Source organism: Artibeus jamaicensis, unplaced genomic scaffold, assembly GCF_021234435.1.
Source record: "Artibeus jamaicensis isolate MK-2021 breed Jamaican fruit bat unplaced genomic scaffold, CSHL_Jam_final contig_519, whole genome shotgun sequence".
NCBI lineage: Eukaryota > Metazoa > Chordata > Mammalia > Chiroptera > Phyllostomidae > Artibeus > Artibeus jamaicensis.
Genome location: NW_026521871.1, coordinates 25064299 through 25085316, shown reverse-complemented (window position 1 = coordinate 25085316; position 21018 = coordinate 25064299). Strand labels below are relative to the sequence as shown.

General features: G+C 44.6%; 1 protein-coding gene across 1 annotated transcript; it reads right to left on the bottom strand.

Moving 5' to 3' along the window:
• A4GNT (alpha-1,4-N-acetylglucosaminyltransferase) lies at positions 1-9504 on the bottom strand. The gene is made up of 2 exons (XM_037139277.2): positions 9094-9504; positions 1-746 (listed from the first exon to the last, which is right to left on the bottom strand). Exons 1-2 carry the CDS (start codon positions 9502-9504, stop codon positions 132-134), a joined length of 1026 nt encoding a protein of 341 aa, XP_036995172.2. The 3' UTR covers positions 1-131.
• Between the last annotated feature and the right edge of the window lie 11514 nt (positions 9505-21018).

Sequence of the window (21018 nt, the reverse complement as noted above, 5' to 3'; positions counted from 1 at the left end):
CTTCTCTATGTCAGGCAGGGGAAGCTAATCACGAGTGACCTGTGGATAAGGCCCCACGCCCCAGGGGAAGTGGCAATCAAGGGAAATGTGGCTTAGTTTCCTGATGTAGCAACAAGGAACCAGCATTGGCTCTATTTGTTTCCTGGACCCAACTTCCTAGTCACCAAGCCAGCTGGGCCTTGAACCAGGTCCCTGTAGGTCCTGGGACAGTGTTTTTGGTAGAGATTCTCTGCCAGCGTGTTGCTGCCTCTAATCACATCCCTCCCTTCCTTGTTCATGTGGTTCCACAGATGCAGGGCATAGGAGTCATTGAAGATGGGGACTGTGTCCCAGACTTCATAGTAGCGCCTCCACTCTGGGAAGGGGATGGGGTAAAATCTTTCTGGATGTAGAAAGGTCAAGTTCGAACACCTGAGGTCGCTCACCCCCTGGAAGTCTTCAAGTTTGCACCACAGTCTCAACATCCTCGTCATCAAATCAGGTCCCTGTTTGCCCCAAATGTGAGAGTTGTAGTGTTCAACAAAGTTCTCCATGCACCCCCACAGGAAGGTGTGGTGGGGGAGGAATCCAAACACGCCATTACTAGCATACCGAGAAGCCTGTGCAGCCAAAAAGTTCTCTTCGGGGATGGGCCTGACAGAGATGACATCAGTGTCCATGTAGATGCCCCCGTACTTCCAGATGATGGCCAGGCGGGACGCATCTGAGCTGACGTGCAGCCAATTTCTCTGTGCACTGGCGTTGATCTGCAGGAGCAGATATGAATCAGCCCCAAGCAGCAGGGAAGGGGGCAGGGGTCACAGCAGGAGGCCAGGGTCTAGGGGCTGGGGAGGGGCCAGCAAGTCAGCTTCCAAAATCTCTATTGGCCAAAAGCCCAATTTTGAGAATTTACCAAACTTACCTCTTCCACCCCAAAAAGTTGACCTTAAATAAACAGTTGACAGCAATCAGTATCCATGGGAAGACTTTAGTGGCTTTTAAAGATTAAATGAAATTATTATTTTTTAAATGAAAGAAGCGGAAAAGTAAAGTAGAAACCCAGGAGGGATGTCACAATGAACTCTATGAGTCGATTTCAATGGGTTGTAACATGTTGTGTATTCGTAAGGACTATGAAAGAAAAAAGCTGAGTGAGGGGGCTTTGAAGGGGGCAGGGTGGAACACAGTGGTACTTGGGTTCCAGCAGAAACTGGAAGCAAGTGGGTAGGTGATCTGTGCTGACACCTCTAAGGAGGTTCTAGATAGAGAAAACAGCTAGTGTTAGAGCCCTGAGGCAGGAGTGGGAGGAAGGCACTGTGGTCAAAGCAGACTAGTGAGGGAAGAGGGGTAGGAGATGAGAACAGAGAGGTGGCAAGTAGAGAAGGAGGGTGGATTATGTGGGCTGGATAAAGACTAAATTTATGGACTTTAGGTCAAGATGGAGGCACAGATAGACACACTGTGCCTCCTTGCACAACCAAAAGCAGGGCAACAAGAATTTAAAAACAAAAAACAACCAGAACTGATAGAAAATCAAACTGTATGGAAGTCTGACAACCAAGGAGTTAAAGAAGACACATTCATCCAGACTGGTAGGAGGGGCGAAGTGGCACCTAGGAACCCAGCAAGGTGGCAAATTGTGGAATGGGGTGCACAAGGCTGCAGCTGGCCAGCAAGGCAGTGGCTGGCAGACCGGGTAGTCCCACATCCCTGTGCAGATAAACCAGGTGAATAAAGGAGGAGCAGGACAGATCCACACAACCCAGGGTCCCAGGGTGGGGAAATAAAGCTTCAACCCGCTGGCTGAAAATGCCTGTGGAGGTTGAGAGGGCAGCAGGAGAAACTCCCAGCCTCACAGGAAAGTTCACTTGAGAGACTCACAGGGTCCTAGAATGTCAACAAGCCCACCCACATGGGAACCAGCACCAGAAGGGCCCACTTTGCTTGTGGGAAGCAGGGGAAGTGACTGAAATTCAGCAGAGAGCAGAGCAAGCGCCATTGTTCCCTCTCAGACCCCTCCCCCACATACATGGTCACAACCCAGCGTTGTGGGTTACCCTACCCTGGTGAACACCTAAGGCTCCACCCCTCACTATGTAACAGGTGTATCAAGACAAAAAAAATGGCACAAGCAACAGATCAAAGCTTCAGAAAAAACACAACTAAGCAACAAAGAGATAGATAGCCAACCTATCAGATGCAGAGTTCAAAACACTGGTAATCAGGATGCTCACAGAATTGGTTGAATTTGGTCACAAATTAGATGAAAAAATGAAGGCTATCCTAAGTGAAATAAAGAAAAATGTACAGAAAATCTAGCGATGGGAAGGAAACTGGGACTCAAACCAATGGAATGGACCAGAAGGAAGAAACATCCAATCAGAAAAGAATGAAGAAACAAGAATTCGAAAAAATCAGAAGAGTCTTGGGAACCTCCAGGACATCTTTAAATGTTCCAATATCTGAATTATCGGGATACCAGAAGGGAAAGAAAAAGAGCAACAAGTGGAAAAGTTATTTGAACAAATAATGAAGGAGAACTTCCCCGATCTGGCAAAAATGTATACTTCCAGGAAGTCCAGGAAGCTCAGAGAGTCCCAAAGAAGGTGGACTCAAGGAGGAATACACCAAGGCTCATCATCATTACATTACCCAAGATTAAAATGAAGGAGGGACTCCTAGAAGCAGCAGGAGATAAGGAGGCAGTTACCTACAAAGGAGTTCCCATCAGACTGTCAGCGGATTTTTCAAAAGAGACCTTCCAGGCAAGAAGGGGCTGGAAAGAAGTATTCCAAGTCATGAAATCCAAAGACCTATACCCAATATTGATCTATCCAGCAAAGCTTTCATTTAGAATGGAAGGGCGGATAAAGTGCTTCTCAGATAAGATCAAATTCAAGAAATTCATCATCACCAAGCCCTTATTGTATGAAATGTTAAAGGGATTTATCTAAGAAAAAGAAGATAAAAATATGTACAGTAAAATTATAGCAAACTCACAATCATTAGCGACCACACCTAAAACAAAAACAAACTAAGCAAACGACTAGAACAGGAACAGAACCACAGAAATGGAGATCACATGGAGGGTTAGCAACAGGGGAGTAGGAGGGAGAGAGAGGGGGAAAAAGTACAGAGAACAAGTAGCATACATGGTGGGTAGAAAATAGACAGGGGGAGGGTAAGAATAGTATGGGCAAAGTAGAAGCCAAAGAACTTATATGTATGACACATGGACATGAACTAAAGGGGGGGAATGTGGATGGGAGGGGGCATGCAGGGTGAAGGGGATTCACGGGGGGAAAATGTGACAACTGTAATAGCATAATCAATAAAATATATTAAAAAATAAAAGTAAAACATAAAAAGAAGACTAAACTTATTTGGGAGATTTGGAGGAAAGGAGGGCTATGATCTGAATTAATCTTCAAAAGGCCCCACTCACTGCTCTGTGGAAAGCAGACAGGGCTGGGGGTTGGGAGGTGGCAAAGGCAAAAGCAAAGAGTCAGGTTAAGAGATTGTTGAAATTATCCAGCAAAGAGGTGGTGCCAAAGGAGGAAAATAGTGGAGGAGGTGAGAGAAGTGGTAGGTCCTGCACACGTGGCAAAGAGCAAGCCATCTGATTTCCATGGAGTGGATGTGGGTGGGAAAGACTGGATGACTGCAAGTGCTACAAGGTGAGCAACAAGAGAAATACTTTTTAAAAGAATAAAAATAACTCATAATAATTGGCAGGGCTCCCAAATGAATGCTAAACTCTGAATGCAGGAAAACAAAATAGATTTTTCTACATTGAAATATGTTGATTAAAAGATTAAACAGCAACCCTTGGCTTTGACAAGAACGTGGAGGTTGCCAGAGAGAAGGGGGTGAGGGGTGGAGGGGGCCTGATGTGTGGTGATGGAAGATGGTTTCACTGTAGTGGGGGGCACACCATGGAATATACAGACCTAGTGTCATAGAAATGTAGACTGGAAACCCCTTTACCAATGCCACCTCAATATATTTAACTTTTTTAAAAGCCAAATGAGCTTTAAGAGGGGAGATGGCAGAGGATTGAATGGAAGCCTCACTAACCTCCTCTCAGGACCAATTCAGAAATCAAAGGCATTTTTGTACAACGACAACAAAATATCAGAAACAGAAATCAGGAATATAGCAACAAGAAAAATGAAGTACCTAGGAATTAACCTAACCAAGGAGGTAAAAGACCTGTACTCAGAAAACCACATAACACTGAAGAAAGAAATTAAGAAAGACACAAATGGAAACATATACCATGTTCATGGATTGGAAGAATTAACATTATCAAAATGTCCATGCTACCCAAAGCAATCTATAGATTCAATGGAATCCCTATTAAAATACCAATGACATATTTCTCCGATATAGAACAAACTTTTCAAAATTTTATATTGAACCATAAATGACCCTGAACAGCCACAGCAATTTGAGAAAGAAGAACAAAGTAGGAGGGATCCCAATACCTGATATCAAACTATATTACAAGTCCACAGTAATCAAAACAGTCTTGCACTGGCATAAGAACAGACATATAGATCAATGGAACAGAATAGAGAATGCAGAAATAACCCCACATCTCTATGGTCAATTAATATTTGACAAAGGGGGCAGAAGCATAAAATGGAGTAAAAGTTGCCTCTTCAACAAATGGTGTTGGGAGATCCGTACAGCTACACGCAAAAAAAATGAAACTCAACAACCAACCTACACCATACACAAAAATTAACTCAAGATGGATAAAAGATTTGAATATAAATCACAACACCATAAAAGTCCTAGAGTACAACATAGGCAGAAAAATCTCAGATATCCCACACAGCAATATTTTCACTGATATGCCCCTAAGAGCAAGAGACATAAAGGAAAGAGTAAACAAATGGGACTTCATCAAAATAAAAAGCTTTGGCATGGCTAACAAAAACATCAGCAAAATGAAAAGGGATCCACCTGTATGGGAAAATATATTTGCAAATGATACCTCAGACAAGGGTATGATCTCCAAAATATATAAAGAATTCACGTGACTCCACTCTAGGAATACAAACAATCCAATTAAAAAATGGGTAAAGGACCTGAACAGACACTTCTCTAAAGAAGACCTAGAGAGGGACCAGAGACATATGAAAGGATGCTCAGCATCATTTGCCATCAAAGAGATGCAAATTAAAACTACATTGAGACCTGGCTGGTGTAGTTCAGTGGACTGAGCACGGGTCTGCAAACCAAAGGATCACAGTTCGATTCCCAGTCAAGGCACATGCCTGAGTCGCAGGCCAGTTCCCAGCAAGGGACACACGAGAGGCAACCATATATTGATATTTCTCTCCCTCTCTCCTTCCTTTCCCCTCCAAAGATAAATAAATAAAATCTTTTTAAAAAACCACAACGAGATACCACTTTACACTATTCAAACAATAAGTGCTAGCAAGTTTGTGGAGAAAAGGGAACCCTAGTACATTGCTGGTGTGAATGCAGACGACTGCAGCCACTGTGCAAAGCAGTATGGAATTTCCTCAGAAAACTATAATGGATCTGCCTTTTGACCCAGCAATTCCATTGCTGGGACTAGGCCCTGAGAATCCTGAAACACCAATTCAAAAGAACCTATGCATCCCAATGTTCATAGCAGCACAATTTACAATAGCTGAGTATGAGGAAACAGCCTAAGAGCCCATCAGTAAATGAGTGGACCCCAAAAAACAGTGGTACATTTACAGGATGGAATTCTACGCAGCAGAAAGAAAGAAGGAGCTCCTACACTTCGTGACAGCTTGGGTGGCTCTGGAGAGCATTGTGCTAAGTGAAATTAGCCAGGCAGTGAAAGACAAATACCATATGATCTCACCTGTATGTGGAACCTAATCAACAAAACAAACAAGCGAGCAAAATATAACCAGAGACATTGAAATCAAAAACAAACTGACAGTCACCAGAGGGGAGGTGGGAGGGCACAATGGAGAGAAAGGGGGAAGTGTTGTCAGGAACATGTGTAAAGGACACATGGACAAAATGAAAGGAGGGTAGGATCTAGGGTGGGAGGTGGGGATGGCTCGTGTTGCCAGGAGTGGTGGGGGAGAAATGGAGACAATTGTACTTGAACAACGATTTAAAAACAGAAAAAAAAGATTAAAAAATAACTAAATAAAAATAAAAAGCCAAATGAAACAATTTAACTAACACTTTGCAGAAATCTTCACAAGAGTTTTTCGCATCATCATATTACATGCAATTGCTAAAGTCTTCATAAATAATAATAGCTAAAATTTATCAAAGACTGTCTTAAGTTTTTTATAATCTATACAATTATTAAAGATTGGTATTATGATTATTCCCATTTTTCAAGTGAAAAACTAAAAGGGTCAAGAAATTCAGTCATTTGTCCAAAGTCAGGCAGAAGTTGACTTTGAACCCAGGCAATCTGGCTCCAGATAGCTACTTATTTAAACAAAACGGTTTTGGCAGAAACTGTGTTGATTAGTTAGTAAATTAGTGATGGTTAGGAAACTGACTCAGAGACACAGAAGCTGGCCTGAATGTGGGCATTGGACTGATATCAGCCTAAAACCCAAGAGCTGCCCCCAGGGTGAGCACCAGACAGGGCACTGGGGTTCTGGCTCCTCACTCTCTCCCTCCCCCACAGGACTCAACCCTAGGCATCTTCAAAGGCTACAGATGCCAAATCGGTGCAGTACACCTGGTGGTCACCAGCCGCTGATGACACATTAGGCCAACCCTAACAGCTAGCCCCCGTTGATCCTGAGGTGGCCTCACTGGATCAGAACATGCCACACCCACCTGCCTCAAGGGGAGTGAGCTCAGCCTGGTGCAGCGCCCAGCAGGTTTAAATGGGGAAGACACACCTCAGAGCCGTGTCCCAAGGCCCATCTTTTCTCTAATGCCCAACATAGCAAAGCTGAACTTAGAGAAACCCAAATTGTGTTGTATAAAATGTTAGCTCCAAGAAAACATTTTCATCATCCTGAAAGTGGGTACATGCTCAAATAAGTTTGTAAAATGCTGGTATGAATCAAAGTCTCTTTGGTTCAGAACTACAGAGAGCCTTTAATTGCCTTAAGCGCACAATTAGTTTGTGAGAAATGAGTAGTGTGTAGCATCTCCAAAAACAATTTGAGTAGAGGTTTCTTTTCCCAAGGAGCACAGTTTAAGTTATGTTAGTTGAGGCCAGGCTCTGAGCCAGCAGACAGCCAAGTCTTGTACGGTCCTAGAGCACCCTCTCCCAGGAGAGCACTGAGACCGCAGCGACCCAACAGGCCTGTGCCCTGTACTGGGTCCTGCTCCCCTACCAGCACCTGACTGCAGCCTGTCCTGTCCTGCCGCTGCCCAGGGCCGCAGTAGTCGCCACCCATTTGTTAGGATCCGGTGCTGGCGACTGCAGCGAAATCTCAGTCTGGTGAGTCGTTCCACGTCCTCCTCACAGGTCCCTCTTTGAAACTTACACATGCTTTTAGAAGAACAGGTGGGAAGACTGGGATCTAAAGTCACAGAGTGAAGAGTGAAATCGATTAATTCCCTGCCTGCCCCCCTACCCCACACACACACTTGTACACTCAGTCCGCCCCTTAGTCTACAAAATGTCTCCAGATGACAGTGCCTAGGGACCAGGGTGCCCTCCACCCAGGAAAGCCCCAGGGGAATCAGGCAGGGCTGGGGGAGTCTCCCTGTTTTAGGTATGAATACTGCAGTAGGCTGAATAATGGCCATGCAAAGGTATCAGGTCCTGAGTCCTGGAACCTACAACTGTTACCTTATGGAAGAAAGGTCTTTGCAGGTAAGGTCTTATCCTGCAGATAAACTGAGGATAGAGAGATGGTGACATTATCTCAGTGGGTCCTAAATGCAATTACATGTGTCTTTACATAGTGAGGGGGAGGGAGAGTTCACACACACAGGACAAGGGGTGTACAGAGGGAGGCAGGGACTGCAGTGACCCCCGCCCCCCGCTGGAAGGAAACTCTTAGAGACTAGAGACTCCCCAACAGCGTGGGGAATGGGCCCCGTCGACTCCTTGCTATGCACCCTGTGAAACTCACTTGGGACTTCGGGTCTCCATGACTGTGAGGGAACACTTGTTTGTTCTCCTAAGTCACCAAGGTTGTGACATTTTGTTACGCACCCAGAAGAAATTAATACAAGTGCCTTCATAAATGGCCTCAATTGTGCCTCTTGGCCTGAAAAACCTGAAGTCCTGACTTTCTGGATCTTTCCAGAGAAAAGGCTTTCTGACTTTTGATCTAGCCTAGGATTAGAATTTAGGGCTTTATATGGCAAGCAAATGTTATCATGTATGTGGATGTCAATTTTTAATTACTTTTAAAAAACAATTTTATTTCTAAAATTAACATATCTTCATTAAATAGATCAGGGGAGGGGCGTTGCATAGGTAAAATAACGTGATTGCTTCACAAGGTTCGAGTACTTAACCCCACGTTTCCGTCTTCACCAGACTACGCAGTGGAAGCTGCTCAGTGGAGTCATCCAGTGGTTGGCAATTTCCTTAAAATGCTACCCGACTGTGGGTCCTCATGAGAGAAATGTTTAATTGAGATATTATTTTCCTATTATGCTGTGTTACTAAGTTGAAGATTACAAAATTCCTGACAGTTCCACCAGTTTCTTGATCATCTTACCATAACCCAATCTCATATAGCTGCGCTCCACCTGATCCTTTATGGGTTTTCTATTTACATAATTTTCAAGTGAAATATTGCCTAGTTTCCCCTTCAGATGCAAAGAAGTTTAACATGGATGAGTTTAAAACTGACAGTAGAAAAGGTACAGAAACTCATTCAGTTAAGAACAGTCTCAAATGTAACCCAGATACTCAGGTAGAAAGCTGGACGCAAAAGACAGCAGGCTAAAGACGAGTCTAACTTAAGTCTCTCGATTACTTGAATCAGGGCTCAACACCGTGGAAAGAAGACCAGGCAAGAGTTAAAGGATCTGGGTTCTAGTCCCACCTCTGACACTGAGTCCTTACCCTCAGTTTACCCATCTATCAAAGGAGTAGGTTGGACTAGTTTTCTGTGGTTCTTCCCAACACAGCCCCTCCAAGATTCTGTGAACACTTACTTGAGTGTACCATGAAAACAGTGGTGTGTCTTCAAACAGCCTTTCCATATCCAGAGGGAAGAGGAAAACATTGTCTATTGCTGAGAGGAGGGAAAAGGCTGGGGAGGTGGAGTTTGGAGGCATCTGCATGGAATGACTGAGACCCTTCATAAAGAACACCACCGGCTGCTCAGGATAAACCTTGGCAGCCGACTCCACGGCGCAGGAGACCAGCGGGGGAGGCTCCACTCTCTCAGAGGTCTCTAGGAACACAATGCTGCGCCCCTTGCCCAGGAGGGCTCCCAGCCCCTGCTGGGACTTGTTGGAGGCCAGGCAGGAGAGCAGGCAGCTGGACTTCAGGGTGAGCCGGTAGAGGAGGCCGCAGGAAAGCAGCAGGATGGCCAACAGGAAGAGCCGGAGCTCCTTCAGCATGTCCACCTCTCCCTCCTGGCCCGCGCCTTCAAGTAAACACGGTTAATTAGGGATTGCTCTCAGAAAACCAGACAAAGATAGCACACAGAAAACAATACAAGAATGCGACTTTGAAGCTTACATTTTTTAAATCCCAAATAAAATATAGCCCAATCAAGTCCCACAATATTAAAAAGAAAAATGCATTAACTAGAGATTAACTGGAAAATTTAAAGGTGATTCAAAACAGAAAAATTAGTTCATTCATAGGAAAACTATTGATTGCATGCATTATCTTATAGCTTAAAGAAGAAATGCTGTATGATCATTTTGGGGAATAGAAGCCAAGAACAGGATAAGATTTGACATCCACACATAATTTTTTAAAAAGCACAAGGAAACTTGCTTAAGCTGACCATGTCCACTAGGACATACAGCAATCATCATACTTAATACGAAGCATTTAAAACATCTCCATTAAGACCAGGAATGTGACATGGGTCTGTCTATTACCACTGTTTCCATTCAGCACACCGCTGCTGCGTCTAACCAAAGCAAGGAAATCAGAGAAAAGAATGTCTATTATGAATACTAGAAAGAAGAGGTAAAGGCATCAGTAGTTGTAGAAAACATGATTACCCACCTAAAAAATTCAAGATAATTTACTGAGAAACTGATAGAACTAAGGAGAAAATTAAACAAGGAAGCAAACTGAAGGTTAGAGTTAAATTACGTGCCAAGACCACACAGTGAGCAGAGCCCTGCGTCCAACTTGGGTCTCTCTGTCCCCGGGTCCCCTCCCCCCTCTGGAAGTGTTAGCTCTCACTCTGACTGACTTCAGAAGAACGGAGGTCTCACTTTTTCAGTGGTCTGTTTTCGAATTCCACATGACTCTTTTAGAAAATACAAAACCAATGAATCAGAGCTTACCTATTAGCCTGAAAATTGCAGCTGCCAATACCTGAGTTCTCAGCGATGACAAGTTTTTTCTGCTGTGCTTTTTGATAAATCACCACCTAATCTTCCAATTCGACAACTGGTGGAAGTAAATCATTGGCAGAAGATTAACACTACATACAAGAAGCTCCTCCCTTTAGTAAATTCCCCCAAACACAGAGACTTAAAAACAATAAGGGCTTCACACAACTTTTCAGGTGACCCACGTGCTAAATTCTGTCTATCTGTGCATCTCTCAGGAGGGTTATAGGGTGATGATTTCACCTGGAGAAGACTGACTGTATATAACCCTGGAACCAAAAGATACTGCACCTGTGCAATTTTGTTTCAGTCAAAATCATGGGCAGAGACTGGGAAAGTTTCATTACCAGACAACCCTGTAACTTGGTCCAAACTGTGCAAACGCAAGGTCTGGGTGAAAAAGAAGGAAGGAAATTCATCCCCACAAATAAGCAATGGACAACCCCATAGTCCAACGTCCTAATGACTTGGAACAAGAATTCATTCTCCAATTTCAGTTGCAGTGGCTTCAACAAGGGTCCTTTTGCCCTGAGGTCCCCCTTGTGAGGTCTCACAGGTTAGTGAGGTTCATTGTCCTGCACAAGGTGGCAATGCCCACATGTCCACAGCCGGTGTCGGTCTCCTGTGGTCTGCTCCCCAGTGCCCCTGACATGAGTGTGTGGTGATCCTCTTTGAAAGCCGCCCTCCTTCCAGGAGTTGTCTATCTGCAGTTCAGAGCCTTCCCTCAGCCATGAACAGGTGTCCACAGCCCCCCTGGGTGCTCCAGCGTGACCAGGGAAGTCCCGTCCTGAGCAGACTTTGGATTCTGACACAGCAGGTCCTACATCAAAGGAGGTAAAGCTGCCCACTCACTGATGGCTTCTTGTTTTCTATGTGCCCGAGGCTTTCCAGGAATAGCTCTTAGGGTCTGCACACACTCCTTTTCCATTTGGAGCTGAATTTCTTCTCTGCACCTCCTCACTTCTAGGCTCAGGGCACCTTGGCATCTTTCCAAAGTTCCCTGGCATTGGATGGACGGGTTGTTTTTTCTTCTGGGTTGGGGGCGGGGGTGTGGATGGGTAGAGCAGAGCTCTGGCTCCTTGCTCTGGGATAACTAGAGGGCTCCGTTTGTTGAGTGACACATTCCTAGGGCCTGCATTTCAGGTGGGTCATGAACCCGGTGCCTCCCAACTGTCTGCACAATGGCCGAAACCATTGAACAAGCAGTCAAGGCAGAGATCAGAGAAGTAGATGATGGTCTTTGTCACGTGGCTGAAAGTGAGCATTAGTGATGCATCCCAAACACAGAAAGTAGGACTTGCCTGACTGAGAACTGAGTAGGGGGTAGGAAGGGCCCTGAGCTCAGAGTCATGCTTCCATGTGCCACAGGCTGAGGGCACCAGGGCAAGTCCCAGAACTGCCCCGGCTCCTCTGCCCAGTGTGGGAAGGGCCTGACCTCTGGCTCACTGGGGGGTGGAAGGCCCTGCAAACAAAAGAAGCAACTCTCACTTTCACCACGGACAAGGAGAGAAAAATAGAACACTGTTACTGTAGATGGTATTTGGACTTTCTGGTGACAAACATTAAGTTGTTGTTTTCAGATAAGTGAAATCCATTTCCCTGGGAACCTTTAAGAAGGAAGTCCTCAGCCTTGTGTGAGAGCTGATGAGATGTGCACAGAGGCTGGCAGCCAGTCACTGGTACCTGGGACCTTTATAGCATCACCTTTCTGATGTCCTTCCTGAGTCTTTCTGAAGAGGACTCCTGTCTTCTGTGCCACTCTGCCAGGAAGTTGCCAGGGCCCCCAGCTCCATCCCTTCAGCCTTCCCTCTGGTGTGAACGGAACTGCCTTCCCTTCCTTCTGCTCCTCTCTCTGCCTTACCTGCCCTGTATCACATTATCTTTCTGTCTGTGTGGGCAGGTGCCACAACAGCAGCTCCTTACCTGGATGCCACAGGTCCTTAGAGGCTCCCAGGAGGCTTTGGAGAACCTGGGGCTGTAACTTGTATTAGTCCCTTTATCCTGGGTGGCAGTGATGCGAAGCTCCTGCTACTACCTGCCCAAAGGGAGGTCCCTGCTCTTTGACCCTCCATGACATTAATTCTGTTCAAAATTCCTCCAACCGCCTTCACCACACCAACCAGGCATTCTCTGGACAGCCAAGCAACCCCTAGGAGTAGATATCTGAGTAGAGATGTGCAGAGTTATTCATCTTCGAGTAGTGGGTAGGTCTGAATGCACTGCTGAAAGCCACCTAGGTGTCCCGGTATTGTCTACTTTCCCAGCATGTTTTGCCTCCTGTGAGAGAGTTCCTGCTCCCTCCATTATAACGTAGGCCAGACTTGGTCAGCACAGTGGACTCTGGAGCCTGCGTGATTGTTACTGACTGATGAGACTTCAGGAAATGTGAATCGATGTAGCCCCAAATAAATGGACAGGATTGGGGGGAAAACTTGTGAATCAGTGAGGTTTTTTATATTCAATATTATTTCAGTATTCTCTTTATTTTTCAATACTGTTCTTTGGATGTTCAGAGCTTCTCTAAAGAAAAGGCAGTATAGGGAGGAAAACCACGAAACAGAGCAGAGGTTTCTGTAGCTCTCCTGCCCTGCAGATAAGCTCTGATAATCCCAAGTGGGTCAACTTCTGTGTTTGGGCCTACACTCCCTCTGCTATAAAGGACTCACTGTATCAAGGAGGAAAAGTTAAAGGAATTTTTAACAATAAATGTTTGCTAAACTGAATTATACATGGAAAGTGCACCTCTTAATTCTTAGCTTCTCTGAACTCCAATTTATTGCAAGGAGGAAATATTCAAGCCAGCAATGCTTGTCCTGTTTACTTTGGAGCCCTTGGAACCACAGTTCCGGTTTTAAACATATTTGTTAAGCAAGTGGGACTGATAAAGTTGTCAAAGCCTTCAGCTATTAACAGTGCAAAACCAATACACAGTGTGTTATCGACATTGCCAATTCCTTTCCCACTGTTCTGAAGCTGCAACAAAGACTGGAGACCTGGGTTTACCTGAGTGAACAGAGGCAGTTCATGCAGAAGTAGAATCTACGGCCTAACACTTGGGAGCCCAAGTGAGAATAACTAAAGGATGTTGACACGTGGCAGTAACAACATTAAATCCTGAAAAGAGAATTCTTTTTACTGAAATCAGTGAATTCATGCCAGCACAAAATCCCCTGGTCCCATGACACTATTTTAAACCATTCTGCATTTCTAAGAAAATGGTTCCAGCCTTGCATTTCTGGCAATAGTGCTTTTTAACTCCTCTCAGTCTCACCAGTCCAACCTGCTCCTGCTTACAAAGCCATGCCCAGCTGTGAAGAATGCATTTCTGGGTTCATTCTGGAAATTACTCTGATCAACCGGTCATTTCCCCCCATTTAAACTGTACTTGCAGATAAAAGAAGGGACGGGGGACAAGGGCAGGGAGATAAGGGAAAACCGTTGCTCTCAGCGAAGTGGTTGTGTGCCAGACACCACCTTCGGGCTGAAGAACGGGGTCTGCCAGAAGCCACCAGAGAACAGGGCTCCAGTCTGAGCATGAGGGCTGCATGTACGAGCTTTGCTTTCAAGTTCTGTAAGTCAGCGTTTAGTTTCTTTTTTCTGTAAGGAATTGGAAGTATCTTAAAGCCACCTATGCCAAGTGTCCACATGGCAGGGGAACTTTATATAAACACTGAGGGACTCCCAGAAAGAGAGCCACCCAATATGGCTGAAAGAAACTGTTATAAACTGAATGTTTGTGCCCCCTGCCGCCGCCGCCACCACCAAAATTGGCGGTTAAGCCCTAAGCCCCAGTGTAATGGTATTTGGAGGCGTGGCCTTTCGGAGGTCCCTAGGTTTGGATGAGGTCATGAAGGTGGGATTCTTACAAGGAGGAGAAGATGGAGAAATCTCTCTCCCCCTCCCTGTCCCTCTCTCCCTCTCTCTCTTTAGGAGCATTCACCAAGGAAAGGCCATGTGAGGACACAGTAGGAAGGCAGCTATTATAAACCTGGAAGAGGATGCCCTCCAGGAACTTGATCTTCACCTTGATCTTGGACTTGCCAGTCCCAGAACTGTGAGCAATAAATGTATGTTGGTTAAGCCATCAGTCTGCAGTATTTTGTTAGAGCAGCCCTAGCTAAGACAGAAGCCCCACAGTAAGCTTCTTCTCTTTAATCTCCTTCTATAGGTTTTCATGAGAATCTGTCTTTGAGCCATGGAGGAGACTGGAGCTGCTCTTAAGATTTGGAGAACTAAGATCAGGCCTCCAGCAGGGAAAGGAAAACTTCATCTGTAACAGAAACCTGTAACAGGTGGAACTGTCCTCCCTGCCTAAGACCTCTGTCTTCCCTTCCTATTGTCCTTCCACATGCCTCTCAATCGGTCCTCTTGTTCTGCCTTTCCTCTCCAAACCGAGGACCCTGGTCTCCCTCATCTCAGTGCCTGGCCATCACGTGCCCCCTGTTCCCAAGTTGGAAAGCAAGGAGTCATGCTTGACTCTTCTCTCTCCTTGTGGTATAAGCTGCGCTAGTTCAAATCCTTCAGGAAGCAGTCCCCAAGAAGAGATGAACAGTGCAAGATTTTATTAGGGGAAATGCCTGCGTGAGAGGAAATAGGGCGGGAGCTGTGTGAGGCTGGGCAGCTGTCAAATCGCAGGGCGAGTCTGAGAGAAGCTTGGGAAGAACTGTCCTGGGCTGCCTTGCCCAAGGCTGTCCTTGTCTCAGGAAGGTTTAGCAAAGCCATCAGGGAGTCCTCGAACCAAAATCAGACACTAACGGAGAGCTGTGTCTCCCAGGAGCAGGTCTACCTCAGTATTCTTGCTTCACAGTTGTGGCTGGGAAAAGCCTGTGAGAGGGGCGGCCTGGGCACAGCTCAGTGGAGCGTTTCACAGCACAGCAGCTGGGGCCTTTGGTCAGGGATGTGCCCTCCGACACAGGCCTGGGAGGTACATACTCACAGCTGCCACAGTGCACCCTTTGGGCTTACACAGATCTCCTTCTCCACGTAGTTTTTGGTGTCAGTGTTTCCTGGTTCCCCCAGGCCCTTCTTCCTGAGGGGAAACTAATAAAGGCGGTTAGAGGGACCAGCTACAGCCCCTGTCACTGTACTTGAACTCAGAGCTGCAACATAGCCCGCTCCCTCCTCCAATATCCATTCTGAATTCCCTTCACCCTCAGAGCTGCCTCCGCAGATGTCAGTAGCTTAGCTGGTTGTCCACCCAGCTCACCTCCCTGAAGCCTGAGCTCTTGATAGTCATACCCTCTCTCAGTTCGGGGTTGCTTCACAGGCCTGTTCATAGTTATAGGGGAGACAGGGAGCACCAGGAGACCCCATGGTGGACCTCTTTATATTCCTCCTGGCTGCTGTGACATAAAAAGATAAGTTATTCAGGAGTCCCTAGGCACAAAAAGTCCAACATGCCCTTTGGTAGTTTGTAATTCAGTGAGTCCCTTGCACTATTACCTGGCAAGCAACCAGTCTATTTGGGATCAGAAGTTCCAACACTGAAGAGCCTGGATTTGCAGGCACAGAAGTATACAGTCCTCCAATAGGTCATTAGGAGTGGGGCTCAGTGGGGCCACTTCTACTTATACCCCTTAGTTCCTGGGTCCGGGCACTGTTCCTATAGGAACAGAGCCCCACACATAGGTCTCTGCACTGATATAAACACTCTGTGTTCTGAAAGATGGCACCTCATTTCTCAGAGTGTTTTCTCCAAGCTAGCACTTCAGCCATTCCAGAAAGGCCATTCCAGGCAGCTGCCTCTGGATGGTGAAATGCGTGAGACAACCAGTAGATCCCACGGTCATGAGCCCACTCCTGCATCTTCACTGTAGAGTGACTCCTGCCCGAAGACAAATGCTGTGCTATATGAAGTTCCACGTCAGTGGGTCAAGCAGTCCAGGTAGTGCGGTGGCTGAAGCTTTGCAGGCAGGAAAGGAAAATTCATATCCAGAATATTCATTCCTGTGGTGATAAACCTTTGGAAGAGGCCTAATGTAATCGGCCACCTGGGCACCAGGTAGCCAGCCAGGGTCTTCAAGGACTAACACCATCTGAAGGACTGTGTCGCTGACAAGTTGGACAGAGGCAGAGGAGTTAGGTCAGTCTTGGGAAGGAGGGTCTATGCTGCTGGACCAGTGTGTGGCCTCTTTCTTGCCCCCAAGGTCATTGCTCTCATGTGCCCGTCACCCAGTTCTGGGCTGGTGACCAGCTAGCTTTCAGCAGTACGCCAATGTCCCTGCGAGGTTCTCACCACTGCTTTAATTGCACTTCTCTGATAACTAAGTTAGAGTTTGAGCAGCACTTCACATATAAGTTAACTTTCTGCTTTCTTCTCCCTGTTTAAACTTATTTCTCCACATGAACTTTAAAATCAACTCATCTAGCTCCAGAAAACAAAACAAAAAGCAAACTTTAAAAAAAACATGCATTGATATTTTGATTGGGAATCATTCTAAAATTATATACTAACTTGGGAAGAATTAGTATCTAAAATGTTCAGTCTATCTATCCAAAAATAAAAGATCTTTTTCATTTGTTAAGGTCTCCTTTTGTACTTTTCAGGTGTATTTTAAGGTTTTCCTCAGTATAAGTTTTGCACATTTCATGTTAAATGTTTTGTTGCTGTTTATATTATGTCACTCACTAGTAATTGTGTCTGTAAAAACTGTTGGGTTGTTATGTTAATTTTACATTTTATTATTTACTACCTTTGTTTTTTTAAGATTTTATTTACTTATTTTTAGAGTTAGGGGAAGGGAGGGAGAAAAAGAGGGAGAGAAACATTAATGTTAGTTACCTTTGGCGTATCCCCTACCGAGGACCTGGCCCTCAACCCAGGCATGTGCCCTGACTGGGAATCAACCGGTGACTCTTTGGCTCACAGGCTGACACTCACTCAATCTGCCAAGTCACACCAGCCAGCGCATATGTGCTTACTTTAATGTATTAGTTTCAGTTTTGATATCCTTGTGTTTTCTACCTAAGCTATCAAGTGATCTGTATATGTGATAAGAAAAAAGATTCTGAGATGTTCTAAATTCAAAACAAAACAAACAAAAAACCCAGCTGCCTGAGAATTAGAGAAACAGAGCAGTTAGCTTCTTAGTAATAGCTATGGACCAGCTCTGACGACTCCTCTAACTCCAGGAGCCTCTGCTTCTTATTTACACATGAACTTTCCAATCTGCTGCCCACAGCTAATCCACAGGCGTGGACACTTCTTTGAGGGCCCTGATGCACCTATCCCGGAACTTACCCCACTTCACCTTCTCCTATTCTTTTGTCTATAGCTAATGTCGATCCTTTCAGAAAGGCTAACATCTTCCTGCTTTCTACCTGATGTATAAAAATACTTGCAAAACTCTGGAACAATGGACATGTCTTTCCTACCTAGTCATGCCACTGGTGGTTTAGTCTGAAGGGGACCAAGAGTTTAGGCTTTGGGGATATTGATTTCAAGCTGGTTTTTAAGAAACAAAAAACTCAGAAAGAAACTTTGACCCTCCCCGCTTTCCTGTCTAAGAGATTAGAGAACCTTAATATGATCACTTTAGCATTAGACAGGAAGACTCTAAGTCAGAGCCTGTCGACCACCCTCTTCCCCGTGTCTTTCTTTTCTGGATTGCCTGGCAAAAATTTACCCGTCATGTGTGTTCTGCTCTTCCTCAGCCACCTGTAAATCTTTAGCTCTCTTGGAAATCCCATCACTGCCCCTCCCACTTTCTCCTTTGTCCCAAATAACATACATGCCCAATTTTGTCCAGCTTTGGAATTTTTATGCATATGTGACTTTCCCATGCACATGTATTAAAATGTAATTTTCTCCTCTTAATTTGGTAACTTGATAATTAGCCCTGCTAGAACTTAGGTGTAGGGGGACTCCATCCTGCAGAACCCTTCCAGACACTGCAGATGAGAATAAATCTACCAAGACATGATCTGCTTGGGGAGGAAATGTGGCCAGTCTTTCAGAGAAGGGCCTCAAGCCTTTTTCTCAATGGGGTTTAGTTTGCATAGTAATCTGGGGCATATAGGTAAAGCTCATCAATCATTGTCAGGAAGTAATAATCAAGGAATAGATAACATTCAAAGAACTACAAGGGCTTATTCTGAGTCAGGGTCAGGTTTATTCTGAGTCAGGGTAAAATAGATAAGAGTGATGCCAAAGGGCCATAAAATTCTGGGAAACAAACTCATTTTATGCTTGGGCTTTTAACATTTAAATTGAGGGTATTCTTAACAAGGCAGGTTTCACAGAATTTTATGCATTCTTTCTTGGGCCCGATTGCCCCAGAAACCCCCATTTTCCGGCAATGTAGCACAGGGCCACACCTGCCTCTGGCAGTTTCAGGCTTGAGTCAAGGGGGGGGGGGGGGGGGGAATGTGGGCAGCCAAAAGATTAGGAGACTTTTTACAGATAGAATGAGGACTCAAGCTATGACAAAGGGGTGAAGGTCCATCACCCCTTTCTATAGTCCCCTAAGTCTTTCCCTGATGGCCCCTTTGTGACTACCTGTCTTAGGTTGTCCCTCCCTTGAGGAATCTTACTCGTCTTTGGCTAACCAGCCATCCTCCAGGGGTCAAGCAGGGTGAAGGAAAGGGGGCAGAGGTTGTGCCCCTCCCGGGAGGATAAGTTTAGTCTCCTTAGTGTCTTATGGTCCCAAGGTCTTTTTACCCAGCCTTAGCCCTGGCGGGTTACAGCTTCTGAAACCAGGCAGACCGGTTCCCAACACTTAGAAAGTGAGAAGGAAAATACTATTTTTGTTACTCCTTACAACTCTATTCTCCACGACTGGTCTCTTTGGCTAGCAATTGCCTAATAAACTCTTTCTTTTAAAAGACTTTCAGCCATGGAAGTTAAAATATTTTAACACATGAATGTGCCCCCTTTGCATTTCTGAGTCCCTTCCTCCTTTTGTCTGATGGCACTTTCCATCAATACAATGTTAAAATGTGATAGAAGTAGCAGGTGTCCTCGTCTTGCTCCTTAACTGACAGTGTTTCCCTATTAGACTAGACTTTACTATTCAAAAAGAAATCAGAACTGGCCCTTGAAGTTTGCCAAAGTATCAGTTATGCTATATGATCTGGAAATATAGTATAGATTGTTTGCTAATATTTTAATTTTTTTATTCCTATTTAGGACTTTTGCTTTAATATTGTCTGTGAAATTGGCTTGTTTTGTGTGTCATTTTTATCAAATCTAGGTCTTAATGTTATACACTACTTGCTTCATATAAAACAAAACTTTCCTTCATTTTCTGTATTTTGGAAAAGTTTGCATAACATTAGGGATTATCTGGTCATTAAAAGGTTTGGTAGTTTCTTCCTGAAACCATCTGGGCTAAGTACTTTAATAGCAATCATCTTTTTAAATTTAATGTTTTATTTATTTACTTTATACAGAGGGGAAGAAAGGGAAAGAGAGGGAGAGAAACATCAATGAGAGAGATATATAGCTGCCTCTCACACATTCCCCACTGGGGACCTTGCCTGCAACCCAGGCATGTGCCCTGACTGGGAATTGAACTGGCAACTTTTTGGGTTGCAGGCCACTGCTCAATCCATTGAGCCATACCAGCCAGGGATGTAGGGGTAATCTTTAGATAACTTTCTGCATTCTTTCTATGGAAATGTTTTTACCTTCTATCACTAATAGGATAAATTTCAGAAAATTTGATTTTCATAGGAAATTAATCATTCATCAAATTTATATATATTGTATAAAGCTACACAGAGTAATCTTATGTTTATGTAAATACCCTGCTTCAGTGGCTATTTCTCTTTATTTTTTAGCATTTGTGCTTTCATTTTAATGCGTAAGCTATAGAAATTATCCATTTCTTTTGAGAATCACCATCTATTAGCTATTACTTATTTTATATCTAATTATGTACTTTATTCTTGTATCTAAATTAAGAATTTCTGAGGAATAATACTAAATGTCAGACTTTATGGGATTTAATTAAATCAGTGATGGTGAAATCAGTAGCTTTTAAATACTTTATATAAATAAAGAGAATTAAAGTAGGTGAATTAAGTACTTAACTCACAAATAAGAAAGTCAACAAAAAAAATGAAAGGCAATAAAGATCAAAATCCCAAAGTCCTAGACTGTTTTCGAGTCAAAAGCTGACAAAAGGGCAGCCATCGCCCCGTCATTCTAGATCGTCTCCTGGACTTGCACTACTGTGGGAATGGGAGAGCCTAGAACAGGCTTTGGGTCCCATGACTCCTGACCCGAAGTGCAGGGCCACAGTCTCCTCAGGCAGTTTCCCCAGGGGCAGGACAGAGGTGGACTTTCTCCACACGGCTCTTCACACATACTTTAATACTGGCAGCCATTGTGCAGCATGAAGAGCAGCACTGTGCACCTCCATCCCTGCTCATAATTAACATGAAGCTGAACTGTGCCAAAAACAACCTACGCATCGTGACATGTGCACGACAGTCACATTAAAATGAAGGCTGAGGCTGAAATGTAACGTGCAAATCAAGAGCGTTACATTAATTGCAGCACTTCAGCATAAAATTTTATGTTTACCAATGTTCAGCATTTAAAGTAATTAATTT